Source organism: Oncorhynchus mykiss, chromosome 2 (genome assembly GCF_013265735.2).
Source record: "Oncorhynchus mykiss isolate Arlee chromosome 2, USDA_OmykA_1.1, whole genome shotgun sequence".
Classification (NCBI taxonomy): Eukaryota; Metazoa; Chordata; class Actinopteri; order Salmoniformes; family Salmonidae; genus Oncorhynchus; species Oncorhynchus mykiss.
This window is the reverse complement of record NC_048566.1, coordinates 41,198,048-41,220,626: the sequence shown is the minus strand read 5'-3', so window position 1 is coordinate 41,220,626 and position 22,579 is coordinate 41,198,048. Positions and strand designations below refer to the sequence as shown.

Here is a 22,579-nt window from a genome sequence, read left to right as displayed (position 1 = left end):
GACTGAAACTCAGGATGAGAGTCATCCAATTGTTAGAATACATTTGAAGCAACAGCCTACCCGCCAGCGTGTGTTCAGGATGAGAGTCATCCAATTGTTAGAATACATTTGAAGCAACAGCCTACCCGCCAGCGTGTGTTCAGGATGAGAGTCATCCAATTGTTAGAATACATTTGAAGCAACAGCCTACCCGCCAGCGTGTGTTCACTATTTCAGCACCGTTTCACGCTTTTTTTTTGGAGACAAGCGTGGAGACTCGTCTTGATAAATCCACATTTGAATGTTGGTTAGGCTACAATTAGGCTGTAGAAATGTTAGCTATGTTGAGGTCTACGCTGCTGATGATCATCTTGTCTAGTTGGCTCATGTATTAGCACTGGCGAACATTGGCCAGCATGTTATGTAGCTTAACAAGTGGATTATGTTGCTCTTCACTCGCAGTTGCTTAGTAGCCTACTCCCGACCAAAAGCCTATGACTCGTCTTAATCAATCAATGTGATTTTGTTTCATTGAATCAGCGTCTGTGTTGACTGTGATCAGGGTAGCCTAAGTGTCTTGTCTGTTTTAATGAACACAATAACTATTGATTTCATGTGCATGGCACAGCCTTGTAGCATATAGGCTGCACAGACAAGCAACATAATTCAACTCAAAATATGTCATTTCTATTCTTTCGAAAATAAATTATTAGTCTTATGTTTCTTAGGACCTGCCTAAAACAAATTAATAATGGATTTCGTTGTGATGGTATATATTCAATGGATTTATTAAAATAGAAGGTCGCCCACATTGGCAAACGACTACTCAAACTCATGTGCACGGAGAGATAAAACGCTTATCTCAACAAGAATGTGGTAGAAATGGGACATATTTATTTTTATTTTTTACAGGTAACATACCATGAAGTCTATCTGTTCTGCCCCTGAACAGGCAGTTAACCCACTGTTCCTAGGCCGTCATTGAAAATAAGAATTTGTTCTTGCCTAGTTAAATAAAGGTTAAATAAATACATTTAAAAAAGGGTAAGAAACAGTCCTCAATTACTAAAGTTTGAAAACCCAAGGCAGTGCAATTCTCTCTCTCTCTCTCTCTCTCTCTCTCTCGTGAAAGGTGGTGGTAGGATTGGCGATATTGGAGCCGGGGAACAATGCTTTGAAGTTGGCTTTTTGTGGCGTGGACCATGTGTGAAAGTAAGACCGTGTCTCAGCCACCCCCCCCCCCCGTGGAGCGCTCCACTTTTGACCCTGTGGATCACCTCAGATCTCCCTCCAGGCCGCAGGGCCGAGCGGGGGTGTGAGGTTGTATCTTGTTAAAGGGTTAATGAGGTAAAACTGTGTGGCACGGTTCATGTTCACCCAGTGGAGAGAGGGAGGGCCGTAGTGATAGTCAGTGTGACTATGTATACAGTGTGCGTGCAAGGCTCTAAAGTGCGACCATTTTGGTCGCATATGCTCCTAAATATTTTGCACAAAAAATGTTTACCAGAATAATTGTTATGATTAGGCTTTGATGTACCACTGCCTCCAAGTGCCATACCCCTCGGGCCCGGGGAGCAAATCAAGTGCACCTATAGGCCTACGGCTGGCTAATCAGATAGCTCAGATTACCTTGTCTGCAGCTTCCTCGAGCGACGATACTATGAGATTTCAAAAGTTGTATAACCAAGACTAGAGACCCAGCTAGCACATTAGGTTCCTTGGAAGATGTGGGAACGTAATTTTTTTTGGTTTACCATTGGTTCTGGGAACGAAGCCATACGTTTCCTGACCGGTTAAACGGAAGTGAACATTTCACCTTCTTGGAACGTTTATTTTTTAGGTTGATAACATTTTACTCTTGTTCCTTGAAAGTTTTCCTGGGAGGTTTTATTAATGGTCTGAGAATGGATATTATAGATTATTTGGAGGTTTTTAACTTACTTCCTTAACTTTCACTGAATGTTTCAGTAAGCCTTTTAATAACACCGCTAGCTTATTTTTGGTTAACTTTTTTTGAACTCCAAGCACAGATAGAACATGGAAACTCCATTTGCTTTAATCATGGAAACATTAATTTATTATTGTGACACGGCATCAGTGAGATTCAAATCTATAATCCTCTGTTCATGGATTTGGTCCACTATCCCACCAGGATGGAGCTAGCATTCCATGTTTGTTTTTTTACACATACAAAGCTGTTAATTTTTGTCTATTCAAACAGACCCCATTTCAAAGGAAACAAGCACTCATTAAGATCAGGTGTGGCCAACACACCAGAGCACACTTAACAAGATAGAGGATAGAGAGAGTTTTGTTAATGCTCAGAACAGAATGGATGTTTTTAAATAACATTCTTAGAACGTTCTCTGAACGTCACTAGTTTTCTTGTGGTTTTTATGGAACATTAACGTTCTCGGAACAATGAGAACATGACTTTAAATGGAACCATGAGTAAACCTGTAGGAAACATAATGCTGATGTACTGAAATTCCCACAGAATAACGTTGTTTCTTATGTTCTTGGAACAATTTGAAATAGAACCATGAGGAAACCTTTAGGAAACGTTATGCTGAAAGTACTGAAATTCATCCACAGAATAACGTTGTTTCTTATGTTCTTGGAACAATTTGAAATAGAACCATGAGGAAACCTTTAGGAAACGTTATGCTGAAAGTACTGAAATTCCCACAGAAGAACTTTGTTTCTTTACATTCTCTGAACTATTTGAGAACATTCTCAATGTCACACAAGTTGGAGAACTTTCCTAGAACATTATCAAAATTGAAATGAAATGTAACCATGTTTGAATTTTTACTAAACATTCTGTTAAAGTAATGAAATACCAAGAAAATAACTATTCCCAGAAAGTTGTGGAAAGGTTGTATGCAAAATAATCATAGGACAACCACGCTCTAAGAAACATATGGTTCTCAGAATGTTATATGTACTAAGTGGGGAGAGACTGTCAGGAATACAGCAAAGAGCTGCTGTTTTTAAGAGCAGTTCATGTTAATATTCAGAGCTGTCAAATCTTTTTAGTCAACACTTTTATTAGCCATAAAATGAGCTTCTCTCTTCAGCCACTCGCACTTTAACCACCACTGCAATGAACGAATAGCAATATGTATTGAAAGTCTTGCATTGTTAATATTAGCGCATGAGGCTGAAATAATGGGGTGCGACTCCAGTTCCACCATCAGCTAGAAGAGCGTGCTCACTGGGCACAGACGTCAATTCAACGTCTATCCCACGTTGGTTCAATGTAATTTCATCGGAATTACTTGGAAACAACGTTGATTCAACCAGTGTGTGCCCCTTTTTGGTCACGGTCAGTCTCGGCGGAGGGATGGTGAGAGGCGGACCCTCTACTGCTCCCTCCTTCTGCTGAAACTGACCATGTTGTCCTCCTTCTGCTGAAACTGACCAAAATAAACCCTCCAACACTTTCTTCGCAATAAAAAAAAAAGGAAAATTAGGAAACGGTTGCTACTCTATGCAGCAGCAATATGTTTCAGCAGAAGTCCAGTAAAATAACTTTTTTTAAAACCTTTCATTTAACTAGGCAAGTCAGTTAAGAAAAAAATCTTATTTTCAATGACGGCCTAGTGGGTTAACTGCCTGTTCAGGGGCAGAACGACAGATTTGTACCTTGTCGGCTCGGGGGTTTGAACTTGCAACCTTCCGGTTACTAGTCCAACACTCTAACCACTAGGCTACCCTGCCACCCAACGATTTAAATGACACATCTGACACAGCTGTGCTTCATGAGTAATACAACACCTGATCTGTTACCAGTCTGATCATATACGGTAACTGCCCAAATAAAGGAAACACTTGAATAAATGAGGGATACAAAGTATAATGAAAGCAGGTGCTTCCACACAGGTGTGGTTCCTGAGTTAATTGAACATCTAATGTCCCCTCGTGCTTAGGGGTCATGTATAAAAATGCAGTTTCCCATTATTTTGGCTACCATGGCTAGAATAAGAGGTCTGTTACTTTGAAAGAGGGGTCTTAAAGGAGCATGTGCAAGCGTGTGTCACCAGATCTCAACCCAATTGAAAATGTATGGGAGATTATACCACCATCAACAAAACACCAAATTATGGAATTTCTCGTGGAAGAATGTCGCATCCCTCCCATAGAGTTCCATACACCTGTAGAATCTATGCCATTTTTTTTATCTGCAGTAAATCTTAGCTTGCAGGTGTTTGTATAAACATTTTAGCTTTATTAGTGTCTAGGGCACATCATTGTGCTTCAGAAGTAGATAGAATTCATATAGACCCAATATAGGCTTTATCTTAATCAATTAAAAAAAATATGCTTTTCTTGTCTTCCTAAATGTTATGTTGTGCTCCTAAATTTTTTTAGGTTGGAGGCATCAGTGCTACCAATTGATGTTAATTTAGAACCCTGTGTGTGTGTGTGTGTGTGTGTAGCGTGTGTTCATTTGTGTGGATGTTTTTGCTTGTTTGGATGCCTCAAATAGACCCGAGCCCTCAGGGATGTTTATTTTCATGCTACAATAGCAGGGAGAATCTTGGTACCCATCCACCTTTTCCTTCAGATGTGAAGAACCTAAAGTATCCATGGCTGGTAGAGTAAAATATGCCAGACTGAGCCATGCTACACGTGGTGCAAAAATGCCAAGCATGTATGCCCATGTCCACTCTTCATAGGCTGTCATGTCCCCTCTCATCTCATTCCGAGCCGGGCGTTGCGGAGAAACCCAGGACTCATACACCATGTGCCACACTCAAACACCATGTGGGAGTGAATTACTGGGACAGCACATTGAGCTACAGGTGTGAAAATTAGGTGTGAGGTTTATGTGTGATAAATTACCAACAGGTGTGCTAATTTAAGCCACTTCCCCTCCATCCATCTCATTCTATTTCATCCCCTTTTCAGAGAGAGGAAAACACATTTCACTCGCAGCTTGAGAGGAATTCTGGGAGTGGAAAATACCAAATATAAAAAAATTCCCCCCCAAAAAAGGGCGAAAAGAAAGAGAAACATAAACCACAGGGCAGAAACATAAACCACATGTTTGTGTCTTCGAGCAAGGCCAGAGAGTGATAAGATCCATTGTGTTGAGTCACCCATTAACTCTCTGTTATCCTGCTCTGGAGAGTAGTAAACCCTGTAGCACCTGCACAGACCTACATATTGGGCATACTGGCATCTAAACAGCATAGCAACATGACAGAGGCAGATGCTGTATAGAACAAGAGCACCGTGCCAGTCAGTAGCTGGAAGATCATTCAGAGAGATAGGAATAGAAGTAGATCACAGAGCATGCTCTTGAGGAGATGTTCCACAGAGGGACAACTATACATGGTTATAAATGCATCATGTAATGAAGTTAGTTTAATCGAAATGTCCAAAATAGTCATGCTTTTTAATGGGATGTTTAAGTAATGTGATTAATGACGTTAAATAGTATTGCTGTTGCTTCTACTTTCCTCTGCTGATTGTACCATAAAGCATTTGATGGGACCTCATGTAGAGATGACACTGACTTGTCAACTGCACATCAAGGCAGTTCTCACTGCTTTTCCTTTTGCAATTCAGTTCAAATGAAGCTATGAGTCTTTTCAGTCCTTTAAAAGGCACAATCCTTCATTCATTTTCTTTATTATGCTAGAGGTATTCTTTTGAAGCTATACGTTCTGAGTTGACAACGACTATTGTTAACTAGAGTAAAAAAAAAAAAAAGATACATTTTGGGTTAAGACAATTGTACTAAGTTAATGGGGCTTTATAAGTTTTATATTCTTATAGAATCAAATGGGTATATATTATTAATTCATTGAAATGACCACATCTGTAGGATATTGCAAATTGCACCTTTAATGTGACACTTCCACCGTACAGCAGGATCTCAACCAACTAGCCGACTGTTCAGAACAAAACAAGATGAGGCTCAACCCAGCAAAGTGCATGTATACCTGTTTCAGCCATAATCCTGACCCACCTCTGCCATTACCCGTCGCCGACCACACACTTGAGGTGGTGTCCAGTGCCAAAGCCCTCGGTGTGACATTCCAAGCCAACCTAAAACGGGAAACACACATCTCCGACATTACCACCAAAGGGATCCGAAGACATGATGGACCGTCTTCGCCACTTCAACCTTCTCTTGAAGACCTTCTGACAAACTACATCTGCTTTGTCAATCCAGTGCTATAGTACATCTCATATTTTTCTATTTTATATACACTTACGTAGGCCTATGTATGCTGCAATTGATGTTTTTAGCTGCAAATGTGTACAATCCAAAATAAAACACACACACACACACACTACCGTTCAAAAGTTTAGGGTCACTTAGAAATGTCCTTGTTTTTTAAAGAAAAGCTCATTTTTGACCATTAAAATAATATCAAATTGATCAGAAATACAGTGTAGACATTGTTACTTTTGTAGCTGGAAACTACAGATGTTTTATGGAATCTACATGGGCGTACAGAGACCCATTATCAGCCAACATCACTCCTGTCTTCCAATGGCACGTTGTGTTAGCTAATCGAAGTTCATCATTTTAAAACGCTTAATTGATCATTAGAAAACCCTTCTGCAATTTTGTTAGCACAGCTGAAAACTGTTGTTCTGATTAAAGAAGCAATAAAACTGGCCTTTAGGCTAGTTGAGTATCTGGAGCATCAGCATTTCTGGGTTTGATTACAGGCTCAGAATGGCCAGAAACAAAGACATTTCTTCTGAAACTCGTCAGTCTATTCTTCTTCTGAGAAATGAAGGCTATTCCATGTGAGAAATTACCAAGACACTGAAGATCTCATACAACACTGTGTAGGCAGAGTTCCTCTGTCCAGTGTCTGTGTTCTTTTGCTCATCTTAGTATTTTATTTTTATTGGTCAGTCTGAGATATGGCTTTTTCTTTCCAACTCTTAATAAAATGGTCACCCAGGTTAACTGTTTCTAATACAGCAAACAAAAAATTCCAAACATTTCCACTCAACTATGTCGAAGGCCTTTTCGGCATCGAGAGAGACAATGAGTGCAGGGCCTTTAACTCTGCAAAGGTGGTTTATTATATTCAAAGCACCTCTCACATTGTCCGTTCCAAATCTGGATTTGACAAAGCCAGTCTGATCAGGTTTAATGAGGTCTGGAAGTATGACCTCCAACCTGTGCGCAAGTGTCTTAATGATTATTTTGACATCAACTCCCTGCAAACTGATAGGTCTAAACAAAGAGCAGTTTAATGTGTTTTTGTCATTTTTTTAGTATCAGGATGCAGATTTCCACGACTTTTGAACATATCATTTAGAGCAGCCATATCTCAGGCCAGAACTTCTTGTAAAACTCTGCAGAGAAGCCGTCTAGGTCGGGTGCCTTTGCCAGGAGGCATGCCCTTAATTGCCTGAGGCGGCAGGTAGCCTAGTGGTTAGAGAGTTGGGCCAGTAACCGAAAGGTTGCTGGCTTGAATCCCCGAGCTGACAATATAAAATGTGTCGTTCTGACCCTGAACAAGGCAGTTTACCAGGGAACAGTTGGTTGTCTGTCATTGTCGATAAGAATTTGTTCTTAACTGACTTGTCTAGTTAAATAAAAGGTTAAAAAAAATACTATTAAATTTTTCACAAACTAGGTGTAAAGGGGAGCATTTACTCTATTTCTATGCTCATCTGATATAGTGGGCAAGATGATCTTATTCAGATATTTTGTCATTTTTGTAGTTCGATCTTGTACATTGTGAAGTATAAAGAGATTTATAGAAGTCGCAAAACTTATTATTGACAAGCAATGGATCATAAGTGGAGCCATCTGCCATCTTTATATACTTAACAAATAACAGAATGAAAGATTGATTAAGTTGGTGTGCAAGTAGACGTCTTGGACGGTTACTGAACTCATAATATTTTTGCTTGGTGAAAATGCTTACATGCTTTGTATGCTCTAAATTGAGTTTGGCCTTAGCACAAGCTAGTGAATTCCAGTTCGCCTGGGTTGGTTGTTGTTTATGAAAATATTCTAAATGCTTTACTTCAGCTTCCAATTTTTCCCTATTTTCAATTCTAAGCTTCTTGATCAGAGGGTCTTGAGAAATGATATTAACCCTTATGGTTACTTTAGCAGCATCCCAGATTGTTGCAGCTGAGACAGGAGAGAGAAGATTGTCGAGCCAATAATAGTGATCATTTATCTTTTATCACAGAGCAGAATCCTTCAATGTTAAGCAGAGATGCATTAAGTCTCCAAAATCTCATTTTGGGGATTGTTTTGCAAATGTCAATAGTTATATACACTGGGGCATGGTCAGAAATAACTACAGAACCAATAGCACATGACTGGACAACATGCATGTAAGTAGAGGGCATAAACAAATAGCCCAATCTAGAATATTAATTATGGGGTCTTGAGTAAAAGTATAGTCTCTGACATTAGGATTTAGCTCTCTCCATACATCTATTAAACCAGATGAATCACGAACACTTCTGAGAGCATTTGAGGCTCTATTATTTGAGACTGGAGCAGTTGATGATTTATCCAATTCACCCAAAGTACAATTGAAATCTCCTGAAATAAACGCAAGTCCCCCCTTAATCAGCAGTGCTGATTAAATAATGAAATAATGCCAGACATACATTTGGGGGAGTCTGTATTCGGGCCATATACATTTAGTATAGTAGTATGTTGTATATTACCTGTAATCAAAATAAATCATGCTTCAGGGTCTGCTTCAGGGTCTGCTTCAGGGTCTGCTTCAGGGTCTGTATCTTGGTGCTCCAATATAAATGGGACATGTTTGGTTTGAAATAAAGAAGAAAAGTACACCTGGCCCACCCAGTCCCACTTCAGCTTATCATGTTCTGTTAAATGGGTCTCCTGTAGCATAGCAATTGAAACCCTTTCCTTTTTTAAGAATGTTAGAATTTTCTTCCTCTTGACCACAAGAGGACTGGTTTAAATGAACTGTTTATGTTACAGTAGTATTAAAGAATAACTTAACCCAGACTGAGTAGTGCATAATAAAAACAAAACATTTGTGTAACCCTAAACTAAAATAACACATAAAAATACAATTTAGAAAAACCCCATTGCTGAGTCCCCAAATGACAGACCCCAAAAACAGTACCTACCGTGTTTTCTGTCACATTACTAAAATCCCACTAAGAGTTTTTAATAAAAAATACAGTTTCACTATGTCCTATGTTGAATAAAGGGGAATTAACATAGGTCTGTGGACATGTGGAGGAAAAATGAAAAACCTAAAACGTTCAATTGTCCTAAGCATTAGCGCTATTGTACTCACATGCACTTAACCGAACACACACACACACACACCATAGTCACATGTAGCCTAGCCTATATAATACATAAATAAAAATACAAATTGCGGTCCTGAAGTAAAATGAACATAGCCTAGTAATTACGCCCCTTTGTCTACCTTGACGCCCAACTAAAGGAGCAAATGAACAGGAACGTCATAGGGATTTGGCTTATTCATTCATGAATAAAAAAAATGAAAAAGAACCTCAGTTCTATAAATGAAAAGCTTAGTTACATTACACCATAACACGTATTAACTATTACTTTGTATAACATGGCATGGTAGACAGTTCCATTCCGAGGTAGTCAGCCTATCTATATGCGGTGCATGGACTGCCCAAATAGGGCAAATAAAAGTTACTCACGTTCACGTCCCATAAACTGACCATGTGTGCACCCTAATAACATACCTTGCAGCGGACCAGCATTGCTCTGGGAGGGCGACCGGGCTGTGGGTTTGCCGCTAAAGTGTGATGCGCCCTGTCGATGACTGGGGGCCTGTCAAACGTCTCTCCGCCGAGGACGTCTTGCAGGAAAGAGGCCATGAACTCGGTAGGATTGCGCCCTTCCGTCCCTTCTGGGATTTCGACTACACGTATGTTCTGTCTCTGGGAATGGTTTTCCTGTTCATCTAGACTAACCTTTAGCTTTACGTTCTCGGAGGTAAGCTCGTCGTTTTTGGTCTCCAATTCGGTAAGCCGCTTATTGATGACGGTCTACGACATTTCCCTATCCTTTATTTTTTGTGTTTGTGTCGCGAGTGTTGTTTGTAGTGTCACCATAGTTGACTGGACTTGTGTCGTAATTTCAGCTCGTAGACTTGACCACAGAAGAACGAAGTTGAGTCATGAAATCAGAGCGTAGTGTAGCCATATCTGCGCAGATGGTGACTAGCATCTCCATATCATTGTGTTGCTAGTCTTCGTCATGTCTTCTTGTTTACCGTTTTGTCTCGTTTTCCCAGTTGCAGACATATCCAATAATGCCACCCAAATGTTGCTAGAGCCAGTAGGTGTGCAAAATGTGTTCTCATTTTGACAGATAAAAAGTTCAAACATAAAAGCATCAACCCTTAGTGGAGAGGCCTCGGAACACGTCTTTACTTAGCCATGTTGAAACCGCCAAGGAGTTCTCATCAATCTGAGAAACCAACTGTCTGTGTAACTGAGCAGTCCGTTTTTACTATATCTCTGCCATGCTCACCTCTTGACAGGTCGCCATTGCAAATAACAATCTGTTGTTAAATGTCTTACCTGTATACAAAAGTTTAAAAAATCAAAGTATAGGGTTAGGGTTGCCTTGAGTAAAATATGCTTTTCATTAATGAGGACCAATGGCCTCTTTATGAAGAGTATGTTAATAAAATCTGGACAGTTGTGTGGGGACACAGTTTGAATTCTAAAAGGGAAAGGGCTTTTAAGGACTGAGTGGACTTGGTCAAGGGAGTGGCTTCAGAGAGATGAGAGTATTTGATTAAGTCATGGTTTGTTTGAGTAATTGATTGATTGATTGAGGGAGGGAGGGAGGCCAAAGCCAGAAAGAACCTGTGCTGAGGCCTACTGTAGGCCAGGAGTCTTCAACTTGTGGCCTGCAGGTCAAATCCGCCCCACAAGCCAATTAATGTGGCCTGCCAAGGATGTGTATCCACCTGACATTGAGTCAGTGATTGTTTCTGCGTCATTTTTCTCTGCATGGAAATGGGCACACATGCTAGGTGCCTCAACTCTTTATGCCCACCCTATTCCCTATTATAAGCTCTAGGTTCCTACTCCTATAGCTGCCTGTTTTCCCCATTGCTTTGGAGATCTCTAGCTCCTTTCAAGTGATGTGATCAAATCTCTCCGCGCCTGCCTTGTCTTGCCTGCCTTGTCTTGCCTGCCGTGTCTTGCCTGGTGGGTCTGTGTCACAGGAACACTTTGGCTATAATAATAAGTCTGAAAACAAATGTGTTTGCTCAGACACATGCTGCAAAATCATTATAAGCAGCAGAATTGTCCTAAATTATAAACATGTGCATACAGTACGATCTGTTAAAGTAAACTCTGAAAAAAACATAGATCCTAAATCCTGACTGTTTCCAGCTGGAAAGGAGTCGGAGTCCAACATATTTTCTGCTAAATTGGAACAGAAATGTGCCTTCAGCGCATAGGGCTGGTGTGTACCCCCCCCCCCCCCCCCCCCCCTTTCCATGTACCGACTTTAACAAGCTAGAACAATGTGTAGCCGTTCCGGGGGCTGGTTAACATTGTGTGGATGGTCTGTGAGTTTTACAGTGTAGAATTGGCTGTTCAGCCTCTCGCTGCTACAGCGTAAGCCTCAAGGGTTACGTGGTTTGAAGAGGGATACAACGAGCGGTCGTGTCTCCAAGTTCGATACGAGGCCAGCCTGTTGGTGGTTGTGATGGTGTCCCGCACATCTCTCGCCCAGGGGTGGCACATCCAGACCCACTGAAATGAGAGGGATATGACTTCTCTCTCTCTCTCTCTCTCTCTCTCTCTTAGACTGAATAACAGTAAGCTTATACCATCATTGCGGGTATTTTTTTTTTTACAATAATCGCCTAGTTGCTATGAAGAAAAGTCCACATATATAGTTCTGTTGGCGAATGTTCTTCTCACCACATAAGAAGAGAGAACCTCCTAACCAGGCTGCGGCTTTGTGACTTATGAGGCCTGAGGTTTCCCTGCACCATGTCCTCCCTCGCCATTTGCATCCAATATCAATGAATCCATACATTAATGTAAAGTGATGTAAACTCTTTCAAAACTCTGGTTAGCTACTAGAGATCTAGTTATCCTAGTGTTATTAGATTGACATACCAGGGCCCTCCTGGAGTAGATAAGGAGACATATAAGAATATAACCTCTTGTGTTATGTTTGGTGCGTTTGACCCTGAATCCCCTGTACTGTATCATTAGCACAAGCTTCCCAGTCACAACAGTTCTAGTAAGGGTTTTCCCCCTCTGCAGAGAAACATTAGTCATTAATCAGACCCTGAGTGAGTTTTGATGCATAGCAGCTTTAGTTACTCACTTAAAGAAAGCCTGATGATGAGAGAGAATGGACCCTGGCACCGGCAACCCTCTTCCTCTGCCCTCTCATGACCTCCCATCTATCCCTGCCTTTACACAACTTCAACAAATGGGATCAACAGTAAATGAGCCCTAGTAATGTGGGCGGGATGCTCCCTTTTACTTTTCCAACCCGGGCGGTGGATGGATCGAGGGGTGAGTCAGGGTGTGATTCCTACAGGGAACAATCAAAGTTCTCACATAAAAGAAACACCAAAAACGGATCTGCAATTTGCCTTATTATGGTTTATAAGTTGCAGAAAGTTATAATGAGTCAGTGTGGTTGATGATGTCATGGAGAGCGGTAGGTGCGTGAGAGGCATGAGGTGGTTGGCTCAGACCAGGCCCGGCTAACTCCCCTGCCTGCATATGGGGCTTTGGCAGCTGCCGGTGATACCCATTACGCTTGTTTCAGTGTTGTTAAACATACCTGAGACAGACTGTGTTCCTGCTGGATCTCACCGTGGGTCTAATTGCTCCCGAGCTGCGTTCCAAACAAACCTCCCAACAACAGCACCGCTGCCCTGCTGAATGAAACCGCTACCCTCCAAACATGTTGTCATAACTCACATTATGGGCCTGTGTTTTGCATGAATGGAGGACCAAAGCTTTGTGTTCGGATCTGCAATGAACTAGAATATCTCTCCCCAAAGTGGGCAGTGCAACTGGAACACTGTTGGAGGAACATGTTGCCTATCAGTTTGAGTTTGTTCCACCAGAACTGTTTGTAAAATGTAAAATGTAAAAGTCTCATTGAAGCCCAGAAAGAGAGAGTCAAATGAAGAACGATTATTACTCAACCCAAGCAATTAATTTGTAGAAACTTATCAGGGCTTCCCAGCAACACAAAAACACAGCACATATTGGTTCAGTTGAGAAACTTAGCAGAGTAGAATTGAGGCTGCCAATACAGTGGAGGACTTCAGATATATGTTAAATTGCTTGCTGCATATCTCACACTGGCACATACAAGGAGAACCCTCAAACCCACTACCACAAACAAATAGATGTCTGTGGCAGGGGGGTTTCTCACATGATCTATTGTATGTGGTGTCAGTAGAAAACCAGTATTAACTAGCAGCTATATGTCAGTCCCATTTCACTTTACAACCGTCACATTTCAAATTATTTGTAATATTTGTCTTGTCTGCTTGGTTAGCTTGCTGTGCTAAGGAACCATTGTGGTGGTGTCTTCTCCAGTGATGTTCAAAGGGGCCCTGGTTTTGTAAACACAATACTTGAGGCACAGAGGGATCATTAGATAACCATCAGAAGTGGGGACTGCAGAGATGTTTTTTAAGTCCTATTTATTCTGTGGTTGAAACTGTAAACTATGTTGGTTGATCATGGGGAGGGAGTAGCATTTCTAATGGTGTGTTCACTGCTCACATTCTCTCTCTCTACACAGTAAAAAAAAAAAAAAAAAAAAAAACAGGGTGTTCTATGGCATCCATAATCTCACGATGACCATTTCGGCTAGGCCTATGTTCTGGTGATGAAAGATGAAATGAAAGAGCTGAGCTACTACAGACGCCTTGAAAAAGTCTAGCATGTGAACATGTCAAAATATGGTTTGCATAGTTGATTGGTTGGTTTCAAATGTTTCTGCTGTTCGGGAAAACTATTTATGTACAATGTCAACTGCTGCCTATAACTTAGAGCGCTGCAAATTCACACAACATACCATCGCTGTGTGTTTAAGAGTGCACATGGGTGCCAAATTAGGTTATGGTGCTGTAATTTTCAGAGAGCCCGAAATTCCTCCAGACCGATGCACTTTTGATCGTCTCCTCTCTAGTGTGACTTGAAAACATGTCTATAGATGCTGTTTACACACCAGAGCCAAATGGCTTTCACTGTTTCGGTTGGAGGCACTGTAGCATGCGAGCTAAGGTAGTAGAGGCTTCTCTTTTGATATCTATCTGATCGCTTCACCATGGATCGATCTCCCCATTGGCACAGTGTCTCTGTCTACAAGGCACTGAACTGGTGGTGGTGGAAGCCATAGTCCTCTAGAACAGTGGTTCCCAAACGTTTTATAGTCCCGTACCCCTTCAAACATTCAACCTCCAACTGCGTACCCCCTCTAGCACCGGGGTCAGCACACTCCCAAACGTTGTTTTTTTGCCATCATTTTAAGCCTGCCACACACACTACACAATACATTTATTAAACATAAGAATGAGTACGTTTTTGTCACAACCCGGCTCGTGGGAAGTGACAAAGAGCTCTTATAGGACCAGAGCACAAATAATAATATAATAATAATACTTTTGCTCTTTATTTAACCATCTTACATATAAAACCTTATTTGGGGCGGCAGGTAGCCTAGTGGTTAGAGCAGTGGGCCAGTAACCGAAAGGTTGCTAGATCGAATCCCCAAGCTGTCGTTCTGCCCCCAAACAAAGCAGTTAACCCACTGTTCCTAGGCCGTCATTGTAAATAAGAATTTGTTCTTAACTGACTTGCCTAGTTAGATAAAGGTTAAGAAATAAATTGTTAATTGAAAATTGTGAATAACTCACCACAGGTTAATGAGAAGGGTGTGCTTGAAAGGATGCACATAACTCTGCAATGTTGGGTTGTATTGGAGAGAGTCTCAGTCTTAAATCATTTTCCACACACAGTCTGTGCCTGTATTTAGTTTTCATGCTAGTGAAGGCCGAGAATCCACTCTCACATAGGTACGTGGTTGCAAAGAGCATCAGTGTCAGGATACTCTGAGCACAGACCAATCCAGGAAGAGGATGTCTTCTTTAATTGTCCCCCCCATAAACATAACGGACATCTACCAGGAGCTGTGACAGGCCCGCCACGTCTGTTGACTCATCCAGCTGTAATGCATAGAATTCACTGTCTTGTATGCGAGGCAGTAATTGTTTCAAAGCATCTCCTGCAATGTCACTGATGCGTTGTGAAACAGTGTTGTTTGATGAAGACATTGTCTGTATAGTTTTTGGGGCCTTTTCCCCCAGTGTTGTCCCAGCCATATCCACAGCAGCAGGAATAATTAAATCCTCCACAATACTATGGGGCTTGCCTGTCCTAGCCACTCGGTAGCTCACCATATAAGACGGTTCTAGCCCCTTCTTATTAACGGTATCTGTTGCTTTTATACACGTCTTAATTCTCACTCAAAAAACTTGTGTGGCTTATTTTTCAAATTGGTATATTTTGTTTCTAAATGTCTGCGCAAGAGTGAAGGTTTCATCGAGTTATGAGATAGAATTTTTGCACATATAACACACTGTGGCTGAGGAAAGGCACTACTCCCAATACAAGTGAACCCCAAATCAATATACTGTAGTTCTCATCATTTTTGTTGTTCGGTGTGTTCCCGGGTAAGGGGGCAGTAGCTCTTCAGATGCATCAGATTCACAACTGTCAGTGTCCATGCTAGCTGGGCTAACAAATGTAGAATTACTGATGCTAGCTTTGGATGTGCTCGTGGGAACAGAACAACTTGTGTCATCGACAAGTGCAGGTGTAGTATTGCTGGTAGTAGCAGTACTACCAGTAGAGCTGTTATGTGTCTCTATGGATGCGGGTCTTACTTAAAAAAAAACATTTATCCATTTTCGAGCAAACGGAATGAGCAGCAGCTAAGTTTGGCTACATTCGGACCGTTTGTGGTATTCCCTCTAGAGAGTAACGGTTAATGTGATTGGATGTTAATTATTTTTGACTAGGCTACCTGTATTTGACATTGTGTTGTTATTTCGCTGAATACTAGATGGCTTCATTTTATTTTTGGCAGTGAAACGAGGCTACTCAGGCGAGAGAAAAAACTCACCCAAATGTAAATATATGTTTTTTAATTAACAAAAATGAATCACATTTTTATTTGGTGTACCCCCGACGGCATTGCTCGTACCCCTGTGGTGTTGATTTTCTAACCTTTGTTTATTGGAATTTTTGAAGTATATTGTTGGTTTTCTGGACGAATATTGTATCTTGACCATATGTTCCTGCTAAATATCCAGGTCAATGTAGGCATGAAATTGGCGAGAACTCGTTTGGACACCTTGTCGTCCAAACTATTTTCCTTCTTTGAGCTTGTTTCATGTTTGGCTCACATCGATGTGTCTGAGAATTGATGAATGACTGAAACCAGCTGGTAATATTGATGTTTGAATGTGTTTGACACCGCTCCAGTAGGTTTAGTTGAGTTGGACAGGGCCACTCCAAACAAGCAGACGGATGGACAGACTTAATAATTGCCTCCCTTCTGACATACCTGTGGGCTGTGCTTTGAATGCGCTCCAGACTTCGACCTGATCCAAAGAAGTCTCCAAAGAACAGTTACCAAACAAATTCTCACTCGCCTGGAGAGTGTTTCCTTCCTTCTTTCCATTTCTAACTGTAGGATGTGGGATCTGCATCGGATCCGAACAGTGTTGTTATCCTTCATCAGCATGTGTTGCAAGAATAGAAAAGAGGAAAAGCATGGAGTGTGAGCCAGAGATGTGATGAGGCGATTCACTGACGACGTTCTCGCTGATTGATTGACCAGTGGGCTGAGGTGATCAGGCATAATGAACGCACAGTTAAATGGCAGCTAATAGAAGGCAGCAGGCATATTAGTTATCAACCACTAAAAAGAGGTGAGCCAGAGGCACCGCTGGTCAGATCAAGTGAGTAACTAACCCGCCCAGATGCCGAAAGATCGGGACATGCTTTGTGATAGTAGTGCCCCGCATTCGCCACTGTTAGATCCCAGAACCCCTTCTCTCCCAATGGGTGGGAAATGAACTCGCTAACTTCTCACAATTTTCATCTTCATTCCAAGCCCGGTTTCCCCTGCTCTCAACGCTGTGTGTTAGCAATCATGTTTGGATGGGGTTTGGGAAAGGGGAGTACATTTGGCCAATTTACAGTGGATGTCAGGTCAATGTAAACATGCCCAGAGTGTATATTCTACATTAATGTATGGCTGTGTGAGGCGATGAAGAAAAATACCCCCGTTTATTTTCTCTTTATGGAGAGATTGACAGCATGAAGCCAGATATACAGTGAACATCAAAAGTACTGGAACAGTGACACATACATATTTTTGGTCTCTGTACTCCAGCACTTTGGATTTGAAATTATACAATGTCTATGAGGTCAAAGTGCAGACTGTCAGCTTTAATTTAAGGGTATTTTTAATCCATATCAGGTGAACCGTTTAGAAATTACAGCACTTTTTGCACAAAGTCCCCCCATTTTAGGGGACCAAAGTATTGAGACAAATTCACTTATATATGTATTAAAGTAGTCAAAAGTTTAGTATTTGGTCCCATATTTCTAGCACGCAGTGATTACATCAAGCTTGTGACTTTACAAACTTGTTGGATGCATTTGCAGTTCGTTTTGGTTGTGTTTCAGATTATTTTGTGCCCGATATAAATTAATGGTAAGTAATGTATTGTGTCATTTTGGGGTAACTTTTATCGTAAATAAGAATAGAATATCTTTCTAAACGCTTTTACATGAATGTGGATGCTAACATGATTGTGAATTGTGAATAATTATGAGTGAGAAGGTTACAGAGGCATAAATATCCTACCCCGCAAAAAAATGCTAGCCTTCCCTGTTATTCTAATGGTGAGAGGTTAGCATGTTTGTGCTTCTGTAACTACGGTATCTCACTCATCATTATTCACGATTCATTCAGGACTATCCATAATCATGGTTAGCATCCACATGAATGTAGAAGTGTTTAAAAACATCATGTTTTCTTATTTACAATAAAGGGGATTCCAAAATGACACAATACATTATTTACCATTTAATTTCTATTGGATAAAAAATTATCTGAAGCCCAATCAAAAGAAACAGAAAATGCATCCAACAAGCTTGTGGAGTCAGAAGCTTGATGTAATCATTGTGTGCTCGGAATATGGGACCAAATACTAAACTTTTGACTAATTTAATACACCAATAAGTGAATGTATCCCAATACTTTTGTTCCCCTAAAATGTGGGGACTATGTACAAAAAGTGCTGTAATTTCTAAACAGTTCACCTAATGTGGATGAATACCTTCAAATTAAAGCTGACAGTCTGCACTTTAACCTCATAGTCATTGTGTCATTTTAAATCCAAAGTGCTGGAGTACAGAGTCAAATAAAGAACACAATTGTCACTGTCCCAAGACTTTTGGAGCTCGCTGTATATTGTCCAATAATATTACTTTGAATATCATTACGTTATCTTTGAAAATGACATCAACTTCCCATATCATTTCTCCGTCAGAGTACACAGAAGCAGGTTGGGTTTTAACGTCCTGAAGCGAAAGAAGAAAAAGAGGACGGCCTGTTTAGATTTGGATGTTACAGTACGTGGCTGCAATGAATCCGATCTTCTCACAGTTCGGAAATATCTTGAAATGTGCTATCTGTCTGACGTATTGAGGTCTCTGTTCGTTGCTGAGTGAGTAGTCGTGCAGTATGGAGATGAGCAATCAGTGATGAATAGGCCACTGAGTACATTGGGTGCTAATGTGGACGTGATCGACGAGGTGTCGGGGTGAACTTAATCCCTGGAGACGATCACAGACACACTCTGATTAACACTAAATCTCAGTGTCTCTACTCTCTCCATCTCGCCACTCTCCAACACAGAGAGTGTGTGTGTGTGTGTGTGTGTGTGTGTGTGTGTGTGTGTGTGTGTGTGTGTGTGTGTGTGTCGTCTGCCAGGCGGGTCTTCTCTGTAAATCCTCAGTACTCTGCTTCAGTCTTCGAACACTGTGGTGGAAGAGTGAACCCCATGTCAAGCACTGACATCTCCTTGCTGCTGCTTCTCATATGATTACACACTGCTGTTATAGTTCCACTTAGCAATTTCTTGTTGTCTTTAAACGGGTTGGAGAAATGTAATATGCGAATTCATGGCCAACGGAGAAACATGCTCTGCTCAGTCTCCCACAGTTGACTTCTCCTCTATGATGTGTTATTAAGCACTGTGGTAGGTTGCCCATTCGGTGGGAGCTGTTACCCTATATCTGCCTGTGATATTTAAAAACTTGGCTCCGATCGATAGCGGTGTCTCTCGTTTGCAGCTATTGTGTTCGCCCAAGGACATTTTCTTGTAAACGGGATCGCTACGGAGTTTATATTAAGAGACGCTTATTGTGGAATGGACTGGCTGTTACTGGCTCCTTTGTCCTCCGCCGGCAACTCGATCCGGGCCCAGAGTCAATGTGGTTTGGGGCTTTCATCGGCTGTCTCAGCACAGCGTCAATGCAGTTCTTAGAAGGGCCAGTTCTGACCAGAATTAATGCAATATTCACGTTCAAAACAAATCACGATTCAAAGTTGCAGAGGGGATCCAAAGAGTGCATGAATGACAAATTGCTGAATCAGACGGATTTCCTACAAATTAGAAAATATCTTTGTTACATATCTGTTACTATTGTTTGGCTTATATTGTGTGATGGACTTTTCAACTGCTGACTTTTCCCCTCTGGTTTAGTCTGTTGCCTCAAGTGTACCTTTGTCCTCAGCTCTGAGGCCATCCACAGTTCTGTCTTACCACCGTGACAGGAACATGTTGTTGTTAGGCCCAGTGAACTCAGCTGCACTACCACATGTTAGTTACAGTAGTTCCAGTGGAATATACTATCAAAGGCAGTTTTCATTCATACTGACGGTGCCTGTGTTCCACACTCTCTCTAACTCAAACATTGTTCTGGTTTTTTTTTTCTTCATTGCCACTGTGCTCTAAGGCACTTTATGACCTGCTAATGTAAAAAGAATGTATAAGATATTTGATCGACTGATTGATTGATTGATTGCTTGATTGGATTGCTTTACATGTCGTTGAAACTAATCACACTTCCTGTTTGTGCCTTCTGTCTCTCGTCTCTCTCCTGCAGCTAGCTATGGAGTGTACCCCATCTGCAAGGGCTGCTCGGTGTGCTCCAAGGACAATGGCTGCGTGAACTGCCAGCCCAAGCTCTTCCTGTTCCTGCGGAGGGAGAGGATGAGACAGTACGGCGAGTGTCTCCACGCATGTCCGACGGGATACTTTGGCATTCGAGCTCCTGAGATCAACACGTGCTCCCGTAAGGCCTCCCTCCTTCATTCCTCCATCCCCTGCTCTCTCTTTTCTATCTCCTCTCTCGTCACATGATTTATTGTCTCGTTACGTGCTCCTTATGCAGGGAAGAGGGAGACACATGCATCACATTTTGAACGGCTGAACCATTAGCACAGGTGGATGTTAGTGCCGAGACAAGACTTTATTAAGAAGGGCCTTTCCTCCAGTGGCGACCAGTATAGGCCTGGACGTGGGATCTGAGGCTGTAGATGTCCGATGAATCCAGCATCTCAACCAACAGTCCCGCTTGGTGAACATTTGGAGGCTTGTTAGAGCGTGTTGTGGATGGGCTTCAGAACGAAGGCTAGGAAGGATATTCAGACGTACTTAAATGGGCTGTTATTCAAGTTCTAGGCATACCTTGGTGCTTTGTTCTATGGAAGATTAGTAACGCTTACCAAATGTTTGTAGACCTTGCACAAACAGAACGCCGCCATGTGCAGATTAAAGCGAGTGGAATAGGCACTCACAGAGGGCTGGATGATGTCATTCTGAGGAAGAACAATCCTGATGATGATGATGATGTAAGGAAAAAACATAAATCATATTAGATACTTCCATTCATCGATGTCAATCGTATAAATGTATATCATTTGTGTGGGCTTTATGTGCTCCTGTGTTCAATGGGAAAAATTAAAACCCAACGATTTCTGTCAGCAAAAAATATATATAAATAATAATAATATTACAAAATCCAATGAATTAAATGTATCCCTCTCCTCTCCTATTGGACCAGGCTGCGCCCCCATCTCATAACCTTATTTTAACATGGAGTCTGGCTTGAGAGAGGCAGGCTTTATAGGTTTAGAGAGAGCCCGTGGTGTTGGCTGAGTGTTTCATGTGAAAACTGAGAAAGAACTTAAACCCATTGGGTTCTGTTAGCTAAACTCCTGACAGACATGCTGAAATGAGGCCCCAGAGGAGCGTGTCAAGGACCTCTAGGCCCAATAATCCAGACGCGCAGCAGACACCGGAGGAGAAACCATTTTGCTGCTTACTCCCTCGCTCGCTCTCTCCAAACCTCCATGCAAATACGTCCGCTGGTTTTGTCAGTCAGATAAATTGACTGAAATGCCTGGCTTGTCGTAAACTGCTGGTATCAATTGGATTTTCCCCTCGCTGAGACACCCGCTCCCCCTGCACACACATGCTCATCTCTCCATTCCCCACAATAAAAGAGGAGGAGGAAGGGCCTGCAGTCATTTCACCCTATCTTCACAAGTCAGGGAAAATTTGAGGAGAAAGACATTTTGTTCTTCAGCGGATAGTAATTCTTCCCCATCCCTCACCACACCGTCTCTCTGTCCTGCGCGAAGTTTGATTTTTAAGTATTACTGACGTGCGGCACCAACGTGTGGCAAGTTAATCTGAGTCCTTTTCAGAACAAACTGATCCCAGAACAAAAATCTTACCATTGTCAAGTAGCATTACATCTCGGCGGTCAGGCCTACTTTGATGTGATCGCAATTGGAGCCGTAACTTTGTAATCCCACTTCGCATTTGACCTTCCTCCTTAAGTTGCACTCTTTATGTAATTTCCACTAAACAGTTTGGGTCTGTCGGCCATAACGGGCCGTTCTATCAGGTCGGCTCTACGAAGCTAATTGTCGGGTCACTGGGAACGATTTGTGGGCTAACAAGGCAGCTGGATTCTCCTTCTTAGCTCAAAGACACCGGGGTTCCTCCCCACCACCAGTGCCCCAGACCCAGAGCCAGTGCCTGCCCCTGCTCTCTAAGAGGCCTGGAACGTGGCATTACATCTCTGTTATCATGGTCTTTCAAAACAGCCTCTGAAATCACTTAAGGAGCAGCTGCTTATTATTACACCAGAGTTTGTCTGTGTGATCTTATCTCATTCAAGAATGTTTTGTGGACTGCCTGGGTAAAGGAAAACCAAAGCCACACGGGAGAGAGAAAGGTTTACACACTCACTCCCAGGCCCAGCCGTGATGAGGCTGGAACCCCGTGGCTAAGTTCCTCACTCTCTTTCAGCCTCCACTTGACAGCTTGGCATTAGGAGAAGAAAGAGTGTTGCCACACACTTTAACCTGTGTGCCAATGTACAGTAAGACTAGGTGACTGAAGCTAACCAGGCAACTGAACCAGCCAGTGGCTGAATTTAAAAAAGAGAGGGGGGAAGTTAAACC

General features: G+C 41.8%; 1 protein-coding gene across 2 annotated transcripts in view; it reads left to right on the top strand.

Moving 5' to 3' along the window:
- Window positions 1-22,579, top strand: part of LOC110489798 (R-spondin-2) — an 80,512-nt gene that overhangs the window by 16,893 nt on the left and 41,040 nt on the right. For both annotated transcript variants that reach the window (XM_036948433.1, XM_021562721.2), the window contains exon 3: window positions 20,209-20,397. In XM_036948433.1, coding sequence (XP_036804328.1) covers window positions 20,209-20,397 — 189 coding nt within the window. The remainder of the gene's footprint in view (window positions 1-20,208; window positions 20,398-22,579) is intronic.